This window comes from Scyliorhinus canicula, chromosome 2, assembly GCF_902713615.1.
Source record: "Scyliorhinus canicula chromosome 2, sScyCan1.1, whole genome shotgun sequence".
Taxonomy (NCBI): Eukaryota; Metazoa; Chordata; class Chondrichthyes; order Carcharhiniformes; family Scyliorhinidae; genus Scyliorhinus; species Scyliorhinus canicula.
The window spans coordinates 151,870,875-151,893,885 of NC_052147.1; the positions used below are offsets into that span (position 1 = coordinate 151,870,875).

At 48.2% G+C, this 23,011-nt stretch overlaps 1 protein-coding gene across 5 annotated transcripts in view; it reads left to right on the plus strand.

The window, feature by feature from the left end:
• nbeal1 (neurobeachin-like 1) overlaps positions 1 to 23,011 on the plus strand; it is a 355,441-nt gene that overhangs the window by 121,727 nt on the left and 210,703 nt on the right. For all 5 annotated transcript variants that reach the window (XM_038787846.1, XM_038787851.1, XM_038787847.1 and 2 more), the window contains exons 3-6: positions 537 to 698; positions 9,526 to 9,607; positions 10,421 to 10,548; positions 14,910 to 14,992. In XM_038787846.1, coding sequence (XP_038643774.1) covers positions 537 to 698; positions 9,526 to 9,607; positions 10,421 to 10,548; positions 14,910 to 14,992 — 455 coding nt within the window. The remainder of the gene's footprint in view (positions 1 to 536; positions 699 to 9,525; positions 9,608 to 10,420; positions 10,549 to 14,909; positions 14,993 to 23,011) is intronic.

The window sequence follows — 23,011 nt, forward strand, 5'->3', positions numbered from 1 at the left end:
AATGTAAAGCTTGAAATAAAAAAATGTTTGGCCCCATCTGTCCTTGTTCATTATTTTTGAAAAGATAGTAAAGATCATGCACCGCCTCAAAAGGACAGGTGATCGATTGCATCCAGACAAAGACAATGACACAGCTGTTTGGATAGCAAGCAGATGTGCCACGTAGGTCAGATTCCTGATGTTTCACTCACTGTCCTGTCCCACTGGGATAGGACAATCTCCCTCAACGCCATTCACCCACCCACCCATACCAACCTTCATTTGCAAGTCCCTGGCAGCCCAGTGACATCAGATCAAGCAAGTGTTTGTTTTTACCCCTAAACCCTGAAACCACCAATACAGTGAGCTGGCACTCCCAAACCATGCTGCCAGCGTTGGCACATTAAGCTCCTGTTCCAAAATTTCAGCTGAATTTCTGCTTTTATTTTAATGTACAGTTCAGAAAATTGGTTTGTCCTCAACAGTTGCAGAAATGTTTGTGTCCTGGTGTATATATCTCAAATTTCTATTGATTGTATTTATTTCTCTTCCCTTAGATTGGATGATGTCCCGCCAGGGCTGTCCTTGTTGCCTGATAACATACTGCAGGTTCTGAGACAGCAGCAGTTACAGTGTATGCTGAAACTGTCAGATGGGCTGGAGGATGAACAGCAAACACTGGCGCTCACATTGGTCAAATTCCTCATTATCATCTGCAGGTACACTTCCTTTATTATCTGTAAGTGGATAGTATATAAACTAGGAGGAGATTGCAGAAAGCTAAGAATTACCAGAGTTTTGCTGAATGGTCACAGAACTAAAGGGTCTCTGTTACTTTCTCCACCGATGCTGCCAAACACACAGTGCGGGAATTCTCTGTTGGCCGAGATGGTGAAACGCGATTGGGCGGAGAATCGGTCGTGACGTCAAAATCGTGGCGGGCGCCATTCTCCGGTACCCCGACAGCAGCATCAATGCTTTTATTGTAGACGCAAAATAAATGCTGTTGGCATATTATTACCGGGCCTGACCTGGTGTTCTCTGGGACCTCCGCGATGCACTGACTCAGCGGGAGGAATTACCCACGCAAGTTTCACTTGTGGTTTAAAAATCGTGAAACAGGCACCGTAGCTGATGAGGGAGAGAAAGGAGGTAAGACATGCAATAGCATGAGCGTGGGCTGCCAGCCTTGCCACTGGTATAGCCCCTGCAGGAGGGCATTGGATGGGAGCCGTGGAGCGTACCATTAGCATGGGTAGTGCCAGCTAACGGTACCCCTGGCAACAGGGACGGGTGCCACGGCTTGAGGTCTCTACAGTGCTGGGCACTGACTGGGCCAGGGATGCGGTGGGCAGAGTGCTAGGGGGAAACAGCCAGGTATGGGGCGGGGGTGGGAGGGAGGGGGAGGAGAGGAGAGCGGGAGAGAGGGGGACATGCGGGGGCAGGGTTTGTGGACTTGGTTGGGCACGGGGGTACGCACCATGCTAACATGTTTGACTGACACCAGCTGCAGACTATAGACTTCAGAATTCCACCAGGAATGGTGGCCTTTTTCCCAATCGCCACAGCCCTGAGGGATGCACTAATGTTGTATGAGCTCAAGTTGCTAGAGGAGGACTCTGCAGCAGCCGAGCCTGACCCAGAGGAACAGGAGGGCCTTGGATTGACAGTGAGCACAGAGAATATTGAGAGTTGGCCGCACAACAGGCCAAGGAGGAGGAGGTGGGAAGGAGGTGTCGCAAAAGACCTTGTGTGTACCGCAGCACCTGCTCTTCGAGGACCTGCAGGACCGGGCATTCCATCAAGGGTATGGCTAAGCAGGGGGGCCGTGTGACATAACTGCACCGTGTAGCTATGAGGGAGGAGACACCCCGGTAGCCATCAAGGTGACGGTCCCCCTGAACCGTAATGCCACGGGGTCTGTTCAGGTGCCGAGTGGAGACCTGTCCTTGAATTCCCTGACCTTGATGCACATGTGCAGCTGCACTGTCACCGAAGTCCTGTATGCTCAGTCAGCACAATATATCAAATTCAATGTGGAACGAGCCCATCAGGATGCCCTGGCAGCGGGTTCAACATCATAGCCGAGGTCCAGGAGGGCGTTTGATGGGGTCGCCCTATGAGCACCAGCGCATGACAGGCTGAGGGATTGGCTCATGGACGACGGGTTATCCAGTGCGGCCATGGCTGATGCCGCCTATTCCCAGGCCACAGACCAGCATGAAGACCCGCTAACAGCGCTCATGCAGCGACCAGGGGTGTGATCGAGCAGTGCTTCGGCATCCTGAAGATACGGTTCAGGTGCCTGGACCACTGTGGAGGGGTCCTCCAGTATAGCAGTAAGAGGGTCTCCCACACAGTGGTGACTAGCTACGTCACCCACAGCATCACGCAGCCGAGGGACGAAGTGCTGGAGGAGTGCACCAGGCCTCGTCCGAAGAGGAGAATGGTGAGGGGGGGGGGGGGGGGGGGTGAGGATCAGCAGGACATGGGGCCTGGGCAGGCACGGGAGGCCAGGCAACATGTGCGCTTGAGCTGGCGCGCACACGGCGCTCTGATCGCCTCCAGGTTCACCAACTGGGGGGTGGGGTGGGGGTGTGGACGGACGACTGACTAGCCAGTGGCGTGGACATGTTGGCCACCCCCTCCCATGAACACCCTGTCTGCCCAACCCCCCGCTTGCAAGCCCAGCTGTGATTTTTACCAGCTCACTCTGGGCTGCGGGTCCTGAGTTGGCAGTGATAGAGGCCCATGGGATGGAGTTGATGACAACCCTCATGCGATAAGCTCTGGTACAATGCACCGTTTCACAACGTCTGACTCCTGCCCAATGCAGCACTTTGCACTGTCCACCTGGGTTATTCCTGCATGTGATCTGGCCATTCCATCACACAGTCCCATTAAACCTTGGGTGGTGGAAGTTTGGGGGGAGGGTGTGGTTGGTGGTGGCGGAGGGGGATGAGTGAATGGTGGTGGTGGAGGAAGATGAGTGGATGGTGGTGTCGGAGTGGGATGAGTGGTGGTGGAGGAAGATGAGTGGATGGTGGTGGTGGCGGAGGGGGATGAGTGGGTGGTGGAGATGGTGTGGGGGTGGTGGAGGGAATGAGTGGGTGGTGGAGGTGTAGCAGGGGGGTGTATGTGGCAGAGGGGGGATGAGTGGGTGGTGGAGATAGAGCAGGGGGGTGTGTGGGTGGCGGAGGGGGATGAGTGGGTGGTGGAGATGGTGTGGGGGTGGCAGAGGGGATGAGTGGGTGGTGGAGGTTGAGCAGGGGGGTGTATGTGGCGGAGGGGGGATGAGTGGGTGGTGGAGGTGGAGCGGGGGTGTGTGGGTGGTGACACAGGTGCCATGGGGAACTGGAACTGCAACTCAGCGGGCTCTCACATGCTCGCCCAATGCCAACATCCGGCTTGGTGACTGCCCTCTCCCATGGCCCATCGATCAGGTCCAGTATCCACTGCTCTGCTGCAGTGAGGGATTGCAGGTCTGGCGGTGCCGCAGCGAGGGATTGCAGGTCAGGCGGTCCCTCTCCTGCCTTTTCCCTCTCCCGGAAGTTGTGGGCCAACATCTCCGGTGGGTGGAGGGGGACGGACGCATGCAGCACTGCGGGGGTGGATGGATGGATGACTCATGCAATGCAGGGGGTGGGTAGCTAGTGGCCTCCTCCAACCCCCCAAACCCCACCCACCCACATCCCCAACGCACCCTCAGCAGTCAGCCCATCCGTCATGCCCTTCTGACAGAGCACCGAGGCAGGTTTTTTTGTGAACATGTGTTTAATGTGAACAAATCACAGCATTGTGCTCCAGCTCCTATTGCTATCGTTGTTGCTGCTCCTGTGCCAACTTAACTGATGTCTACCTTTCTGGCCTTGCGGTCTCTAACGCTACGCCTAGGTGGATTCCCAGGTGGAATATCAGGAGTGGAGGTGGCCTGTTGCGACTCCCACCCTGTAACTGGAATCCCCTCTGGCAGCCGTCTTCTGGGGCGACCGGGCCTGGATGGGTGCCACCCTGTTCTGCCCACTGCCCAAATGAGATGCACCAGGAACAGGACGCGGGGTGGGGGGAGTCTTGAGGCGCTGTGGTATTCTGCCTCCTCCCTTGCTGGAGTCACCGGCACAGGCCCCATCACCACCACATCCCTCAGTGTGTCTGAAAGCCCCCGGGCCACTCCGTGAGACGGGAGTGCAAGCGGAGCTAATCGCTGAGGCTCCACCGCCATCTGGCACTGTCAGTCCTGGAGGCCAGCTCCCATCCCGATCAAGGTATTGACATTCGCGACCTGGAGGAACGAGAGTGGACCTCCTCCCTCTGGGACTGCGTCACATCGGACAGTGCGGGCAATGCCGCTGATGTCCTCAGCCATGGCCCGCTGTGACTGGGCCATGCTCTGGAGCGCCACAGCAATGGCCAGGTGCCCTGGTACCTAGCTGCCTGTGACGGTGCAGCCACATCCTGGACCTCAGCCATCGCCCGCACAGAGTGCGCCAGGCCTAAGACATCTTGACCCATCGCCAAAACCTTTGCCCCACAAGGCCTCCACCGCAGATACCATCCATGTGGTGTTAGCCTGGGTGGCATGCATGCGCGGCACCACCTCTCGCTTCTGCAGGTGGTTGGACTCCTCCAACTGCACTTGAAGGTGCTGAATGGTTGCCACCACCCCCTCATGTAGTCTCTGGCTCTGAGACTGCATCTCCAACATAGATGGGACCGTCCTTTCTAGCAACTCAAAACCCATCCAGACGGCAGCTAGTCCCTGGGGTCTGGCCACCCTCCAACCGTCCATCCACTCTGGGGTTCCTGCCTCCACCTGATATGCCACTGCACGTGTGTGGTGCACACCAGATCGTGCCCCAGGAACGTCCTCTCTAACATGCTCATTGAGATGAGTGTCTCTGGGATGGTGTGTTGGGAGACAGCTGTGATGGGAAATCAGTGTTGCCCTCGAACTGATGCTCCATTGTGTCTCGGGCTGCAGGCTGAGGGCTCCCATTGCTGCCCGTATCCTCTTCCTCCTCCTTGCTGCTCTTCTACTGGGGTAGTGGTTGGGGTTGGAGTAGGGGGCACCAGAGAGACCCTCCTCATCGCCAGAGATCCTGCAAGACACAACCAGATGCTTGGGGGAGGGGGTGGGTGACACAGGTGCCATCACTCAGCGGTGTCTCATTTGCTCGCCGATGCAGACCTCAGCCTTGGTGATTGCCCTCTCCCCGGGCCCACCGATCAGGTCCAGTGCCCGCTACTCTGCCGCATGAGGAGCCGCAGTTCCAGTGGTCCCCCACCGGTCTTTTCCCCCTCTTGGCGGGCGTGGACCAACTTTATCTGTGGGGTGGAAACAGAAAACACACAGTGTTCGACAGTCGGATTCATGCAGCACAGGGGATGGGTAGTTGGTGGCCTTCGTGGTCATGGCGGACGGCATGGGTGCTGCCAGGTGGTGCAGGGTGGTGGTTCGGTTGCCCTCCGCGTTGGGGGAGGATGGGGGTGGTGGTTACAGGTGTGTGGGTCAGGGGTTAGTGCCAGGGGCATAGTGCTGCATATTCACTTTGGCCTCCCTGAGGAGGTCGTGCAGTTTCTTACGGCATTGCTGGCTGGTCCTGACGGTGCTGCCCACGGCGCTTAAGGCGTTACCCACCTGCGACCAGGCCGGTGCATAGAAACAAGTGGCAACCTCCTCCCCATCCTGGGGTACAGCGTGGCCCGTCTCTCCTGCACCCAGCAATGTCTCCAGTTCTGCATTGGTGAAATGGGGTGAGCTCTTCTTGCTGCCATCTTGTTGGCTGGGATGAGTGTGTGTGGGGAGTGAGTCCTTGTATGTCCTTGTCAGCCTCTCTGATGTCAGTCCTGACTCCAGCGAATCAGACACAGTTTTTCATTGATATCGGTCGTGTTCCACGTCGTGCCAGTGCTTGCCCATTAATGGTTGATGAATTGCTCTGGGAACAGTGCCGCCAATTTTTCTGTCGTGGAACATCCTGCCGTGAAAAACGGCGACCCGCGATTCTCCGGCCCGGATGGGCCGAGCAGCCTGACGTTCCCAACCTGTTCACGCCGGCGGCAACCACACCTGGTCGCTGCCGGCGTGAAGATCGCATGAAAGGTAAGTTTGGGGCCTGTGGGGAGCGGAGAGGGGATCGAGCACCACGACCGTGCTCGGGAGGGTACTGGCCCGCGATCGGTGCCCACCGATTGTCGAGCCGGCATCTCTAAGAGACGCACTCATTCCCCTCCGCCGCCCCGCAAGATCAAGCCGCCACGTCTTGCTGGGCAGCGGAGGGGAAGACAGCAACCGGGCATGCGCCGGCCAACCTGCGCATGCGTGGCTGACGTCACTAAGGCGCCGCCGGCCGCGTCATTATCGGCGCACCGCCTTGACGCCAGCGTCAAAGCCCGGTGGCCGAGTTCCCCGCAACGCCGCTCCTAGCCCCGGGGGGGGGACGGACTAGGGGGCGAGGAGCGGCCTCCGACGCCATCGTGAAAGACTCCGGGTTTCACGCCGGCGTCGGCCGTTGTGGAGAATCGCGCCCTTAGTATCTGAAACGAAGAATCCCGCCAATAATTTTTCCAGAATTTTCTGTTCTTTATGGAAATTTTGCAGCTCTGAATGAGACGTTTTTGGCCCATCGTGTCAGCACCTGCTCCCCCAGTGAGCACTTGACTCTGTGCCATTCTCTCATCTTCTGCCCATAACCATTCTTCGTTTTCAGATAACAGTCTAATTCCCTTTTGAATGCCTTGACTGAACCTGTCTCCACAACACTCTCGGGCAGTGCATTCCCACTCACTACATGAGAAAGATTTTGCTCCTGTTGATTTTGCTTCTTTGGCCAATTACTTTAAATCTGTGCCCGCTTGTTCTCAATCCTTCCATGAATGAGAACTGTATTCTCCCATCGACTCTGTGCAGGCCCCTTATGGTTTTGCATTCCTCTATCAAATACCTGAATTTATTTAAGCTTTCCAGCATCCACAATATTTTACTTTGGTAAAAATGCCATATGCCTTTTGAATGATACTGTTGCCCTTAAAATAAGATATCCCAGCATTTATAAATGATGCTGAATGAAAAGCTACTTCAGTTTATTTTCTTTCCCCTCACCGTGTTGGCTGTGCTCTCGGAAACAGTGGCACTGTTGTCGTTTGCACTTTTCTGCATTCTCAAATGGGCGTTACCCACACAAAAATCCTGATTGGAGTCTTGGCAGTTTGCTGGACCGGGTGGGGCACAGCAACTGAGGTTCATTGTGTCCTCAGCCAGTATGCTGTACATGAGAGGGAAAGTCTTTTCTTTATTTCGTCCTGTCCCCGCTCTTTTTGGTTTGCCGTTTGTAGTGCATCTATCATTGCATGGCTGATATTAGCTAACTTGTTGCACAGAGAATCAGGAACTTTCCTTAAATAACAATTGTATTTTTATGGCACCTTTGACATAGTCAAATGCCCCCAAGGCAATTCACAGGGACGTTACACAGAAACATAGAAAACAAGACCAGGAGTAAGTCATTTGGCCCTTCGAGCCAGCTCCATCACTCGATATGATCATGGCTGATGCTCTATCCAACACCATACCCCTGCCCTCTCCCCATACCCCTTGACACCTTCAGTGCCTAGAAATCTATCTATTTCTTTGTTATATATTCAGAGACTTGGCCTCCACAAGCTGATGTGGTAGAGAATTCCACAAGTTCACCCACACTCTAAGTGAACAGGTTTCTCCTATCTTAGTCCTAAATGTCAATGATTGGTGTACAATGGCACCCAGGGCCTTTTGTACACCAGCATCCCAATCTAATACCATTTAAATAAGACTCTACCGTTCTGTTTTTCCGACCAAACCTGGATAACTTCACGCTTATCCACGTTATACAGCACTGTAGTTAGCACAGCTGCCTTACCGCTCCAGGGATCCGGGTTCAGTTCCAACCTCGGGTGACTGTGTGTGGAGTTTGCATGTTCACCTAGTGTGTGCGTGGGTTTCCTTCAGGTGTCCCAGTTTCCTCCCACAGTTCAAAGAAGTGGAGGTTAGGTAGACTGGCCATGTAAAATTGCCCCTTATTGTCCAAAGGTTAGGTGGGATTACGGGGTTATGGGGATAGGGAGGGGGATTGGACCCAGATAGGTTCCTCTTTCAGAGGATCGGTGCAGACCCGATGGGCCAAATGGCCTCCTTCGGCACTGTAGGGATTCTATGATACTGCATCTGTCATGTATTTACCCACTCACTCAACTTTTCTAAATTTCCTTGCAGCCTCTTTACATCCTCCTTTCCACTGGCATTCTCTCCTAGTTTTGTGTTGCCAGCAAACTTGGAAATATTACATTTGGTTCCCTCATCCAAATCATTGATATATGTTGTGAATAGCTGGGATCCGAGCACTGATTCCTGCAGGACCCCACCAGTCACCTCCTACCACTCTGAAAAATAGTTATTTATTCCTACTCTCTCTTTCCTGTCTGCTAATCAATTCACAATCCATGCCAGTGTAATACCCCAATCCCATGCTTTTTAATTTTGAGCGCTAACTTCTTATGTGGGACTTCAGCAAACGTTTTCTGAAAATCTAAATATACTAGATACACTGGTTCTCCCAGATCTATTTGAGTAAGTTACGTCCTCAAAAAAGCTCCAATAGGTTTGTCAAACATGATTTCCTTTTCATAAATCCATGATGCTTTTGTCTGATCCTGTTGATATTATCTAAGTGTCCTGTTATCGCATCCTTCATAATAGACTAGCATTTTCACTATTACTGCTGTTAGGCTAGGCGGTCTGTGATTCCCTGTTTTCTCCTTCCCTCCTTTTTTAAATAGCGAGGTTACATTTACCACCCTCCAATCTGCTCGAGAATTTTGTTCCAGAATCTACAAAATTTTGGAAGATGACAACCAACGCATCCACTATTTCCCTGGTCACTTCCTTTAGTACCCTGGGATGTAGATTATCAGACTCTGGGGATTTATCAGCTTTTAGTCCCATTAATTTCTCCAGCACTATTTTCTTTACAACCACTAATTTCCTTCTCCTTCAATTCCTCCTTCTTTCCAGACCATTTCTCCCCTCGCATTTCTGGGAAGTTAATCAGACAAAATTTGACGTAGATCCAAATCAAAAGCTTGGTCAGGGGTGGGTTGTTTTAAGGATTTTCTTAAAAGGTGAAGAGAGAGGGAGAACTGGAGAGGTGGTGAGGTTTTGGAAGGTAATCCAGAACTTTGGGCCTCGACAGCTGAAGACTTGGCCTCCAGTGGTGAAACAAGGGATATGTGGGATGCAACTGAGACCAGAATTAAAGGAGTTCCCAAACGATCAGAGGACCGGAGGAGATTAGAGTCGAAGGGGCAAGACCATAGGCTGAAACACATGATGAGTATTTCGGGCTTGAAGCTGACCATTTTCTAACCTCATTGATCCATTGGATAACCCAATATTTTAGCCTTAAGTTTAGTTCACTATTGCTCAGGTGTAACTTTAGATTGATTCTCTTTTGTTTGAATTTTCTTCGAACAATGTGAATTATAAATGGGATCATTCCCTTTGTTTCCCAGGAATCTGGCTAACGTTGAAGAGATTGGAAGCTGCTCCTATATCAATCATGTTATTACTATGGCTACAGTGTACATTCAGCAGGTAAGTGCTGATAAAAGACGTACCTTTCACAATAAATTCATAGCTGTAAACAGGTCTGTCACTCTGCAACGAGGCAGCTCTTTGTTTGTTGAGAAATGTATTCGCCCGTTAACCTTTCAGATTCATTTGCTACTTCTTTTGTTAATGTTCCACCTCTGATAAACTTCTCAAAGATAGAAAACAGGTTGGACTCAATGGGCCGAAAGCTGCCTTGTGTGTTGGAATGACTGACGCTGTACAGGAATTCACAAAGTTAAACTTTTCTGTGGGATACTCAGGTTGAGAGAGAATTGTTTAATATGGAAACTGATGATTGACTCCAATTAATGGAGTCCAGCCATGTTTAAAAGAAAATAAAAAGATAAAACTCTGCCTTGATTTATAAATTCCTACTGGATGTGAACAGAATGATCTTGTTCAGTTAAATAAGCACATCCTAGACTTGACAAGACAGATGTGTGACAGCAAATGTTACTGTGTTCCAGTGTCCACAGGAACTGTAAGCAAACATAAAATGCCAGTCCAGTGAAATTGGAGGTTCTTTGAAGACAAAAACAGAATGCTGTGGGTGGTGGATATCTGAAGTAATAAAAAACAAACAGAAAATGCTGGGATTACTCAGCTGATCAGGCAGCATCTGCGGGGAAAGGGAAATGAGCGTTAACATTTCATGTCGATGGTGGTTGATGAATGATTATTGTCAAACGGACACTGACCTGCCAAGTAATCCCAGCATTTTCTCTTTACATTGGAAGCTGTCTGAAACCTTGATTACAGTGCTTCATGTATCCTTTAACTTTCTTTTAATGCAAGTTAAAAAGCAAGACCAAAGAAAAGGAAATGGCAGACCTAACTCCAGCTGAAGACTTTGCAAGACACGCGCTTACCTTTTGTGAGAGTCTATATGACCCATATCGAAACTGGAGGCAGAGGGCAGCTGGGTGAGTGGATCAAGTCACCAAGATAAACAGACAAAACTAACCTGAATTTTTTTCGAATTCTAAAAAAAATTAATTACAGGTCGAATATCCTTTCTCTGAAACCCTTGGGCCCAGCTGCATTTTGGTTTTCAGATAGTTTCGGTTTTCAGATCTATAAGACCATAAGATGGAAGATCAGAAGTCAGCCATTTGGCCTATCGTCTCTGCTCCGCGATTCAATTAAATAATGACTGACCTGATATGCAGTAGGCAATAGCAAAAAAAGTTTGGACCAGTATACTGATTTCCCAGTTATACCTGGTGTTTCATTTTGAGGTCCATGAGACCGGTTTGGATTAGTCACCTTATTTCCCAGTTTTTACTGTTTTCTCATTCTGGGGCCTACTTATTTTACAATCGTCTAAGCCTTGGCTAGCTTTAGTGGACAAATATTAGGTTGTTTGTCCATTTTCAAACTCTCTCACACCCTACTTCATATATGTAAATATTTATTACACATTTATATGGTTGTTTTGACATAGTAGATGCTTCAAAAGACTTTTTCTTTTATTTGCAAAATAGCTGATGGTATTAAAGGGATGGTGGCAACTTGGGTATGAAATTGGCTAAGAGGTAAGAGGCAGAGTAGTGGTAAATGTTCTTATTGAAGAGACGCAAGCTGTGGGGTATCCGAGAGTTGATATTAAGACCATTGCTTAATTTTGATGTTTGCGAATGATACAAAAGCTGGCAACATAATAAATAGTAGCACACATCAGGAGGGCATAGGCAGACTAGTGTAATGGATAGACACAGGGCAGATACATAAGACAATTTCAGTGTGGATAAGTGTGAAGTGATGGACTTCAGGAGAAACAACATGGAGAGGTAATGTACTCTAAATGGTGTTTTCTAAGAGGGGAACAAAAAGTGACCTGGAGGTGCATATTCGCAGATCGTTGAATGTGCTAGCTAGTCGGTAAGGTGGCTAAGAGAGCCTCCGGGATTCTTGGCTTTGTAAAAAGGGGAATCGAATGCAAAAATAAGTAAGTCATGCTAAACCTTTACTGAACTCTAGTTAGGCCTCAGCTGGAGTATTGAGTTCAGGTCTTGGCACCGCTTTTTAGGCTGGCTGTTCTGGAGAAAGTGCAAGGGGAGGTATAACGAGGATGATGGCATTCATTCAGTAAAGCAGAGAAGCAGCATTGTTCTTACAGTGGGCAAGATTAAGGGGAGACCTATTGGTGACATTCAAAATGATGAGGGGCATCCGCTGAGCTGTAAAGGGAGAATTGTTTCCTCTAGTAAGTGGGGTTGGTAACGAGTGTTCACAGATTTAAAATAATTGGCCAAACTACCAGCAGAAATGTTTCCACAAAATGACAATGTTTGAAATATCTGAGATGCAGAGGTTTTGTGCGTGCGTAGGTGTGTGTGCGTGCGTAGGTGTGTGTGCGTGCGTAGGTGTGTGTGCGTGCGTAGGTGTGTGTGTGTGTGTGTGCGTAGGTGTGTGTGTGTGTGTGCACGTAGGTGTGTGTGTGCATAGGTGTGTAGGTGTTAGATGCCGGCAACAAACAATCTAATTGACTTCAGCTAGAATATAGGGTTTTAAATTACATCCAGTTAAAATATATTTCTCAACTCCTGCATTGTGCAGCACAGTGTACATTATTACTTTTGTAGATTATTTTGTTAGAGGGAGAAGTGATCAGTTGTCACCCTTATCATAAATCCTAATAGGGCCAAATGCAAATTTTTCTGGGGCATTCAGCTCTGTCACATTATAATTGTACGTTGCCGAACATTTGTTCTCATAATGTTTAAATGTTTTTCATTATGTGCATTAATGGCAGTTAGATTGCAGCCTGGGTGCATGAACATATCGGTGGTCTATAATCAAATAGATTCATTGTTTAAGGTGTCATGTATGATTTGCTGAAATAGAAATGACAGACATGTATTTTAAATTCCAGTTAACAAAGTTATATCTCACATCAGTCAGTGCCTGTGATTATAGTCCTGTATGTGCTGAAAGTACTCATTGCTGGCACAATGCTATAATGTGTGGATAAATTATTGATTGAACTTGGGCTAAATCGCTGGCTTTTAAAGCAGACCAAGCAGGCCAGCAGCGCGGTTCGATTCCCGTACCAACCTCCCCGGACAGGCGCTGGAATGTGGCGACTAGGGGCTTTTCACAGTAACTTCATTGAAGCCTACTCGTGACAATAAGCGATTTTCATTTCATTTAATTTCATTTAATTTAATGATGTATCTTGAAAGGAAAGTGCTTACCCTTTAAGAACCCCTGTGAAAGATTTCTATACTTATTCTAAAAGTATTACCCCAATCCCCACATGATATAATGGAATCTGATTTGATTGCATAAAAGAGCAGTTGGAGATCTGTTTTCTTGCTAGAGTGTATGGATCCAGAGGGATCTGGTTTTGTTGTTAAGGAGAGTGAATGCATTCAAATAGATCTGGTCTTGTTGCTGTGGTGAAGGGATGGACGGAGAGAGAAATGCTTTTACAGAGCGGGCTGGATGAGGCTGAATAGCCTTTATTGAACCTGTTTGTTCATGAAACCAAACCACGAAAGAATGTTTTTAGCAACAACATTACTGACAAATTAAGATGCCTTGAAGACCTTGAACACTGGCACGGTAACTTTTCGGATGGTGTCCAGCTGTCATTTTATTGAAATGGCGCCTAATTAAATACTTCAGGGATTATTTTTTTCAATAAGAAGTAATCTTTGATTAGAAAGCACTTTTCTGCTGGACCTGTTCAATCTTTTGGCTGGTTCTAATTTTTGACAAACTAAATTGTCTGATTGGTATGGTAAGATTTTTTTTTGTGAGTGTTAACCGTGATCTGATGTGAGAAAATCAGTTCTTCACGATTGAGATCTGCAGCTGAGTGCTTTTCAGAGAATGTCACAATCTGTTTCTTCTTGACATCCAAGTACTTCTTGCTTGCTTTTCAGCAGCACATCTTTAAATTAACTGGCAGTGAGCTGCTGCAGTTGTATAGTAGCCGTGTGTTCAAACCTGACTCGGACCTATGAAGTACATACCCGGTCAGAAGCCAAGCTATTGTGTGAATTGAGTTTAAGCAAGACTCAGCAGCCCATAATTCAGAACTAGACTGATTAACTCCCTGAGCTGTGATATAGTTGCCTCATGAATTGCAACCCTACACACTGGAATGGGACTGTAAGCGCAAATAAAAGCAGAGTACTGCGGATGCTGGAAATAGGAAATAAAAAAACAGAAACTGCTGGATAAACACAGCAGGTCAGTCAGATCCTGTGGAGAGAAACAATTAACGTTTTGAGTCCAAATGACCTGTCTACAGGACAACCTTCCCCATCGCCATTTTCACCATGTTTATACCTGATGAAGAGAAATGGGCAAAGAAAACTGCTAAATGTTTTTAGTGTCCCGATGATCCTTCTCCAGGGTTAGGTGGATTGGCCATGCTAAAATTTCCCCTTGGTGTCTAAAGATGAGCAGGTTAGGTGGGGTTACGGTGATAGGGCGGGGAGTGGGCCTAGATAGATTGCTCTTTCAGAGGGTCGGTGCAGACTCGATGGACCGAATGGCCTCCTTCTGATCTGGGGATTCTCTGGTTCTATGGTTGCACATGGCAGCATCCTGGAGATTGATCTTCAATTCCTGGAGGCTCCAGACCAATCTTGAGTTGGTAAGCCTATTTTGAGGGTGGAGTAATTCTCAGCTCTCAAGCCCGTCCATGCTGCACCACCAGCACAGGAATTACCCCCACATCTCCCCAGAAAAACGCATCTGGAGATGAAGAATCACAAATTTCAGGAATAGTTTTTTTTCCAGGCGAACCATGATATAGTACATAGGACTATGGGCACTGGACTAATTGATGTTTCAAAGAGCTAGCAGGGCACGGTGGACTGAAAGGTCACTTTCTGTGCTGCATCCTTCCATTGTTCTAATTTGATTTGGTAATTCGTTGTCCAAAATTAACTGACAATTTTTAAAAATCAATTCATGGGATGTGGACATCGCTGGCTAGGCCAGCATTTGTTGCCCATCCCTAATGATCTCTGAGAAGGGCATGAGATCAGTTGAATGAAGTGGACACATAAAAGGTTGATGACAAAAAAAAATTTATAAAAAATATGTTCACTGTCACTCGATGAAGTTCAAAAGATATTCAAACTGATGCTTTTGCTTTGAAATCATTTGAGTCCCTCGATATATTTGTGAAATGTACTACCGACCCTAATTCAGAATAACTAAGACAAATTGCAGAACAGCCATCGTTTCTCCAGCAGAGCTTCTTAATCTCAGCGATCCTTTGAGTTTGTTACTAATTGTAACATTCCCTCTTGTCCTTTTCTAGTGAAGTAGTCAGTGCAGTGGAGAAGAGCCGACAGAAGTATAAAGCAGCTTGTCTGACTGTGGAGTTCATCCCTTTCTTTTACCGTAAGTATGCTACATTTATTTAAATATATTTTGCACTGCTCAGGTTGTATCTGTTAAACTATTTTCTCCTAATGTCTTCTGCCCCCACCCCTATTCTCTCCTCTTCAGATGGTATTGTGTTATTTTTCACCAAACGGTGATGCCACAATGGAGCAATTGAAAGAGTCCTTCTTGGGTCTCTATCCACCCTTCCTTAATCTGAGGATTGACTCCGTTGCTTTATATTCCCCTTTTGTTGGAGGGTAGCACTCATTGATATCAGTAATTTACTGTGTGGAATTGCAGATGTGATCACAACCCACACAACTGGTTTAGCTCACTCGGCTAAATTGCTGGCTTTTAAAGCAGGCCAGCAGCACGGTTCAATTCCCGTACCAGCCTCCCCGGACAGGCGCCGGAATGTGGCGACTAGGGGCTTTTCACAGTAACTTCATTGAAGCCTACTCGTGACAATAAGCAATTTTCATTTTTTTCATTTCATTCCAGTTGGTAATGTCGGGCACAAATACATTGTACCAACTGAGTGCCAGAGAAGCAGCTCTTTCCAGATTTTGTGGGCAATTGATTTAAGCATATGAGTCTCAGTGGGGTGATGCTGGCATATTGGTAATGACACTGGTCAATGCTCTCGAGACACGGGTTCAAACCCCACCATGGCAGCAGGTGGAATTTAAATTCAATTAATAAAATCTGGAATGTAGCAGTAATAGTGACCACAAAACTATCATCGATTGTTCCCTTTGGGGAAGGAAATCTGCAGTCTTTACCTGGTCTGGCCTACATGTGACTCCAGATCCACTCTTAGCTGCCCATGAAATGACTGAGCACTCATTCAAGAGCAATTAGGAATGGGCAACATAATAATAATAATGTTTATTAGTGTCACAAGTAGGGCAGCACGGTGGTGCAGTGGGTTAGCCCTGCTGCCTCAAGGCGCCGAGTCCCAGGTTTGACCCCGGCTCTGGGTCACTGTCCGTGTGGAGTTTGCACATTCTCCCCGTGTCTGCGTGGGTTTCGCCCCCACAACCCAAAGATGTGCAGGGTAGGTGGAGTGGCCATGCTAAATTGCCCCTTAATTGGAAAAATGAATTGGGTACTCTAAATTTATTTTTAAAAATAGTGTCACAAGTAGGCTTACTGGCCTTGCTGACAGAATTGCAGGAATACCATTTATCTCTATTTAAACTAAGAACATATGTTGTATAAATTAACAGGCTTGATGGCATAAGAAAAGAAGTTACTGCTTTAGATTATGGCCACCAACTTTTGTAGGAGGGGATTAAATGTGCCTAACAGTCCCGTGAAAGCCTAAGCATCCAGACGAGTTCAAGGGAAAGACCGTTGTTATGAAATCGTAGAATAGAATTATACAGTGTAGAAGGAGACCATTCGGCCCATCGAGTCTGCACCGGCCCTTGGAAAGAGCACCCCACTTAAGCCTTCACCTCCACCCTATACCCGTAACCCAGTAACCCCACCTAACCTTTTTGGACACTAAGGATAATTTATTTTAACCAATCCACCTAACATCTTTGGACTGTGGGATGAAACCAGAGCACCCGGAGGAAACCCACGCAGACATGGGGAGAATGTGCAGACTCTGCACAGACAGTGACCCAAGCTAGGAGTCGAACCTGGGACCCTGGAGCTGCGAATCAACTATGTTAACCACTGTGCTACCGTGCTACCCCTGCAAATAACATGTTGAATTTAATTCAAATTCAATTTAAATGATGGCACAGTAGTTAGCACTGCTGCCTCACAGCACCAGAGACCAGGGTTCAATTCCAGCCTTGGGTGACTGTGTGGAGCTTGCACATCCTCCTTGTGTCTGCGTGGGTTTCCTCCGGATCCTCCTGTTTCCTCTCAGTTAGGTGGATTGACCATGTTAAATTGCCCCTGGGTGTGTAAAGATATGTAGGTTTGGTCGGGTTGTGGGTATAGGGCAGGGGAGTGGGCCTCAGTGGCATGCTTCTTCGGAGGGCCGATGCAGACTTGATGGGCCGAATAGACAACCTCCTACACTGTAGGGATTCAGTGACTGGAGGAGTCTATGGGGAAGTACCCACTGGCCTTGCTGGAGGCAGAGATGGTGCTGATGCTGGGTAGCCACAAGAGGTTTAGGGAGAAGCTGGAGGTCACTGAACCAATATTTTGCCTCTGTCTTCACGGTAAAAGATAATTTAAAAATTCCAAAAGCTACAGTTCATGCAGAAGAACCTGGTGCAATAACCATCACGAGGGAGACGATATTGAATAAACTAATGGGATTAAAGGCAGATAAGTCTCCTGGACCTGATGGCTTGCAACCTAGGGTATTAAGGGAGGTAGCAACAGAGTTGGTGGGTGCATTGGTTGTGATATTTCAGAATTCCTGAAATTCTGGAAGGGTTCCGGTGGATTGGAACCATGCTAATGTGACACCCTTATTCAAAAATGGAGAAAGGCAAAAAGTAGAAAACTATATACCAGTTAGTTTGACCTCTGTAGTGGGGAAGTTGCTGGGATCAATCATTAAGGAGGAGATAACTGAACATTTGGAAAGACAAAGTTCAATCCACCATTGTCAACGTGACAAACTTACTTGAGTTCTTTGGGGATGTAACCAGCAAGGTGGATACGGGGGAGCCTGTGGATGTGGTATAGCTGGACTTCCAGAAAACAAGGTGCCACAAAACACTGATCCACAACATGAGATCGCAGGGGACTGGGGGTAGAATTCTAGAATGGATTGAGGATTAGCTGACTGACAGAAAGCAGTTGCTTGAGATAAATGGATCCTTCTTTGGCTGGTGAACTGTAACTAGCGGGGTGCCGCAGGGTCAGTCTGGAAGATTTAGATTTAGATTTAGATTTAGATTTAGAACAGTACAGCACAGAACAGGCCCTTCGGCCCTTGATGTTGTGGCGAGCAATGATCACCCTACTGAAGCCAACGTATCCACCCTATACCAGTAAACCCCCCCCCCCATTAACCTTATTTTTTTTAGGACACTAAGGGCAATTTAGCATGGCCAATCCACCTAACCCGCACATCTTTGGACTGTGGGAGGAAACCGGAGCACCCGGAGGAAACCCACGCACACACGGAAAGGACGTGCAGACTCCGCACAGACAGTGACCCAGCCGGGAACTGAACCTGGGACCCTGGAGCTGTGAAGCATTTATGCTAACCACCATGCTACCATGCTGCCCAAAGTCCTTGGGCTTCAACTGTTTACAATCTATACAAATGATCTGCAAGCAAAGACAGAGTGTAACATAACAGAATTTGCGATGATACTAAAAGAGGTGGGAAAGTAGACAGTGAAGAGAAGGTAAAGATTTTACAGATGGAAATAGATAGGCTCGGAGATTGGGACAAAATTTGGAGGATTGAGTTTAATGTACATAAGTATAAAGTTATCCATTTTGGTTGAAAAAGTAGAAAGGCAAATTATTATCTAAATGGAAAGCAGATTCAAATTGTGTCTGGGCAGAGGGATCTGGGAGTCTTTGTTCATGAATAGCAGAATGTGGTGGCATTGGAGGCAGTTCAGAGGAGGTTCAACGGATTAATTCCGGGGTTGAAAGGGTTGATCTCTGAGGAGAGAATAAACAGTTTGGGCTTCTAAACTCGCTGGAATTTAGAAAGGTGAGAGAGGATCTGATCGAGGTATATAAAATACTAAAAGGGAATGATAAAGTAAACGTAGACCAAATGCTCCCCCTTGTAGGGCAGTCTAGAACGAGAGGTCACAGATACAGGTTGAGAGGCGGTAGATTTAGAACTGAGATGAGGAGAAACTACTCGCAGAGAGCAGTGAATTTGTAGAACTCACTGCCTCGTAATGTGGTGGAGCCATTAAATGGCTTCAAGAAGGAGATAGATATATTGCTGATTTAAAATTGGGTTAAAGGGATATGGTGAACAGGTAGGTGGAGGTGGATTTGAGACCACGAAGAAGTCAGCTATGATCTGAGTGAATGGTGGAGCAGGCTCGAAGGGCTGAATTGCTATGTTCCTGTGTTCCAATGACCTTGAGAATTGCTCCAGGAGGCAGAATCTCCGGAATGTGGGGATGCCTGAGCGGGTCAGAGGTGTGCAGGCCACTAAATATATGGCAAATATGCTGGAGAAGCTGATGGGGGAGGGGGTCTTTGACCGCACCCTCGAGGATGATCAGGCGCACAGGGCACTGAGGAGGAGGCCGAATATGGGGGAAGTCGAGGGCAATGGTGGTGAGGCTGCATTGTTTTCTCGATAAGGAGAAAATTATGAAATGGGCAAGGCAGTCGAAGAAGTGCACTTGGGAGGGGAGTGAGCTGAGAATATACCTGAACCTGGGTGTGGAGTTGGCCAAGCGGCCAGCAGTCTACAACCGGATCAAGGCTGCCTCTACAAGGAACGGGTGAAGTTTGAGGTGCTGTATCCTCATCTGTGGGTCAAGCATCCGAATCGGGAGTTTTGTTTTGATATGCCGGAGGAGGCACGTGAGTTTATAAGAGACCATGGACTGGGAGAAGTGTGAGGACACAGAACCGTGGAGATGTTCAACGTGGAGAATGTGGGTTCACTGGATAGGTGGATTGGTGATTTTAATGAGAATGGGAGGGTGAGTGTGCTTTCTTTTATGTTTGGGTTTTGGGGTGTTGGCGGTGAAGGGCCGATTTGGAGAAGGGGGCTAGACAGAGCCCCTGGGCGGGGGCCACCATGCTAGCTGGTTGGCGAGTTAACGGGAGTGAAGTGGGGGTTGACAGGAGGAGGGAGTGGGGAGGGGGAGATGGGTTGATTTTCTGTTTGGTTATCGGGTGGAGGGGAGGGGTGGGAAGGAATACTGACGTGGGAAATGTTGGTGTAGCGCAGTTGGTTAAGTAGGGATGTCGGTGGACATCTTGGGAAGGGCGCGGAGGAGTGCAGGGAAAGGACCTGAGGAAGTTGGGTAAAGGAGGGATATGGCTGACCGGCAAGGAAGGGCGGCAGGAAGCCCCCCAACCCGGTTGCTTACGTGGAATGCGCGGGGTCTGAACAGGCCACCTAAAGCTGGGGGAACAGATGAGGCTGAGGAAGGGATGGGTGGCGCAGGTTGGAAGTGAAGACGAGGTGAACATGAGGGTGGTCATTGAGGTCCGCGGTATCCTAGCCGACCCTGGGGGCAGGCACGTGATGGTTTGCGGGAAGTTGGAGGGGACACCAGTGGTGCTAGTGAATGTTTATGTCCCAAACTGGGATGACGTGGATTTTTTGAGGCGGGTTTTAGGGAATATACCGGATCTGGACACGCACCGGCTGATTATGGGGAGAGATTTCAATATGGTTCTGGAACCTAGGTTAGACCAGCCGTGCCCTTGGTCACTGAAGGTTTCAGCTATGGCGAAAGAGTTGATGGGGTTCATGGAACGTATGGGAGGGTTGGACCTGTGGCAGTTTGGGAGGCTGAGGGTGAAGGAGTTTTCGTACTTTTCACATGTGCACTGGGTGTACTTCGGATAGAGTTCCTTTTATTGGATAAGGCGCTGTTGGCAGGGGTGGTTAGTTTCGAGTATTCGGTGATCGTGGTTTCTGACCACATGCTGCACTGGGTGAATCTATGGGTGATACGGGGGAGGCTCAGCGGCTGCAGTGGAGGCTGGATGTGGGATTATTGGTGGAAAGGATCTGTGAAAGGGCAAGGGCGGCCATTTGAAACTATGTAGAGCTGAATAATGCAGCGGACGTCAAGGCCTCCACATTGTTGGGCAGCAAACGTCGCAGTTGTTAGGAAATGGGGTGATGGAGGACGGGTTGGTCTTGGCAGGTGGAGGCAGTGTCGTGTAGAGGGACCAATTTGAGGGCACGCTTGTTGCCGCTCTTTCTGTTCTCGCCGATCTGATATTCCGTGAGCATGGTGGTGGTATCAGCATTGAAGGTTTGGAACCAGTGTAGGAAACACTTTGGACTGGAAGGCATGTCGCTGTGGGCACCAATATGTGATAACCATAGGCGGGTTATTGTGTCGGCGGGGCTGGACGTGAGGTTCTGGGGGTGGCGGCAGGTAGGGATATAGTATTTTTGGAACTTGTTTGTGTCTGGGAGGAAAGGTTTGCAGGCCTGGAGGATCTTGAGAAGATGTATCAGTTGCCGAAGGGAACAGGTTCAGGTATCTGCAGGTCAGGGGCTTTGTTAGAAAAGGGCTGCAAGACAGGTTGTTATCCGGGGATGACATTGGGGAGGGGAGAATGGCTGATATATATGGAGAGCTGATGGATAGGGAGGGCATTCCTGTGGAAGAGGTCAGATGCAATTGGGAGGCAGAGCTGGGGGTGGAGTTGGGGGCCAGGGTGTGAAGGGAAGCCCTGTGGAGGGTGAATGCTTCCTCATCGTGTGCGACGTTAAGCCTCATCCAGTTTAAATGGTGCACAGAGCCCACGTGACGGTCTCGAGGATGAACCGAGTCTTTTCGGGGATGGAGGATAGGTGGGAGGGCCGGCAAACCATTTGCATATGTTTTGGGTGTGTCCGATATTGAGGGGGTTTTGGAAGAGGTTTTTGGATGTACGATCCAAAGATCCGGGTGTAGGGTTGGCGATAATCGGAAAGTCGAAAGTTCAGGAGTTCAGGTGGGCCGAGAGGCAGATGTCTTGGTCTTTGCCTCCCTGATAGCCCAGTGACGGACTTTGTTAAGTTGGCGGGACTCGGAGCCGTCAAAGGCGAGGGTATGTGTGTGACCTGGCAGAATTTTTGCACCTGGATACAGTTGGGTTTTTTTAAGGGACAATTTAGCGTGGCCAATCCACCTACCCTGCACACCTTTGAGTTGTGGTAGTGAAACCCACGCAGACACGGGGAGAATGTGCAAACTCCACACGGACAGTGACCCAGGGCTGGGATTTGAACCCGGGTCCTCGGTGCCGCAGGCAGCAATGCTAACCACTGTGCCACGTGCCGCCCTTAAAAGTTAAGTTCACCGTACTTGGGGTGGAAGAGGGGTTCACCCTGAGGTGGAAGCCGTTTATCGACTTCTTTAAAGTGAATTGAAGCGTCGGGGGCGGGGGGGGGGGGGGGGGGGGGGGGGGGGGGTCGTCAATAAAAAATTTTATTTTAAAAAAAACTGGTTGTGCTGATTGCATTAATTCCCTAGGTTCAGGGGAAGTTCCATTAGATTGGAAAATAGTGAATATAACTCCTTGATTCAAAAAGGGAACGTGATAATGCAGGGAACTGCAGGCCAGTTAACTTAAGGTCTGTCATAGGGAAAATCTTGGAAGTTATTATTTAAGATGTTATGGGAAGGCACTTGGGAAAATTCAAGGTAATGAGGCAAAGTCAACATAGTTTTTTGAAAGGGAAATTATGTTTAACCAATTTATCGGAGTTCTTTGAAAGAGTTACATGTGCTGTGGATAAAGAAGAACTGGTGGATGTACTGTACTTAGATTTCCAGAAGGCATTTGATAAAAGGTTATTGCGGAAAATAAAAAGTTATGGTGTAGGGGGAAACATTGAGCATGGATAGAAAATTGGCTCGCTGACAGGAAACAGTAAGCATAAATGTGTAGTTTTTCTAGCTGGCGGGATGTAACGAGTGGTGTGCCACAGGGATCAGTGCTCGGGCCCTCAACGTTTTACAATTTAAATCAATGACTTGGATGAAGGGGCCAAAAGTATGGTTGCTAAATTTGAGCGATGAAACAAAGATAGGCAGGTACATAAAGTAAGTTGTGAAGAGGGCATAAGGAGGCTACAAAGGGATATAGATAGACCAAGTAAAAAGGCAAAGGTCTGGCAAATGAAGTAGAATGTGGATAAATGTAAAATTGTCCATTTTGGCAAGAAGAATAAAAAAGAAGCATGTTATATAATGGTGAGACATTGCAGTGCTCGGTGATACAGAGGGGTCTGGGTGTCCTAGTGCATGAATTGCAAAAGGCTAGTATGCCAGTACAGAAAATAATTCGGAAACCTAATAGAATATTATAATTTATTGCAAGAGGAATTAAATAAAAAACAGTTATACAGGGCTTTGGGGAGACCACATCTGGAGTATTGTTTTGGTCTCC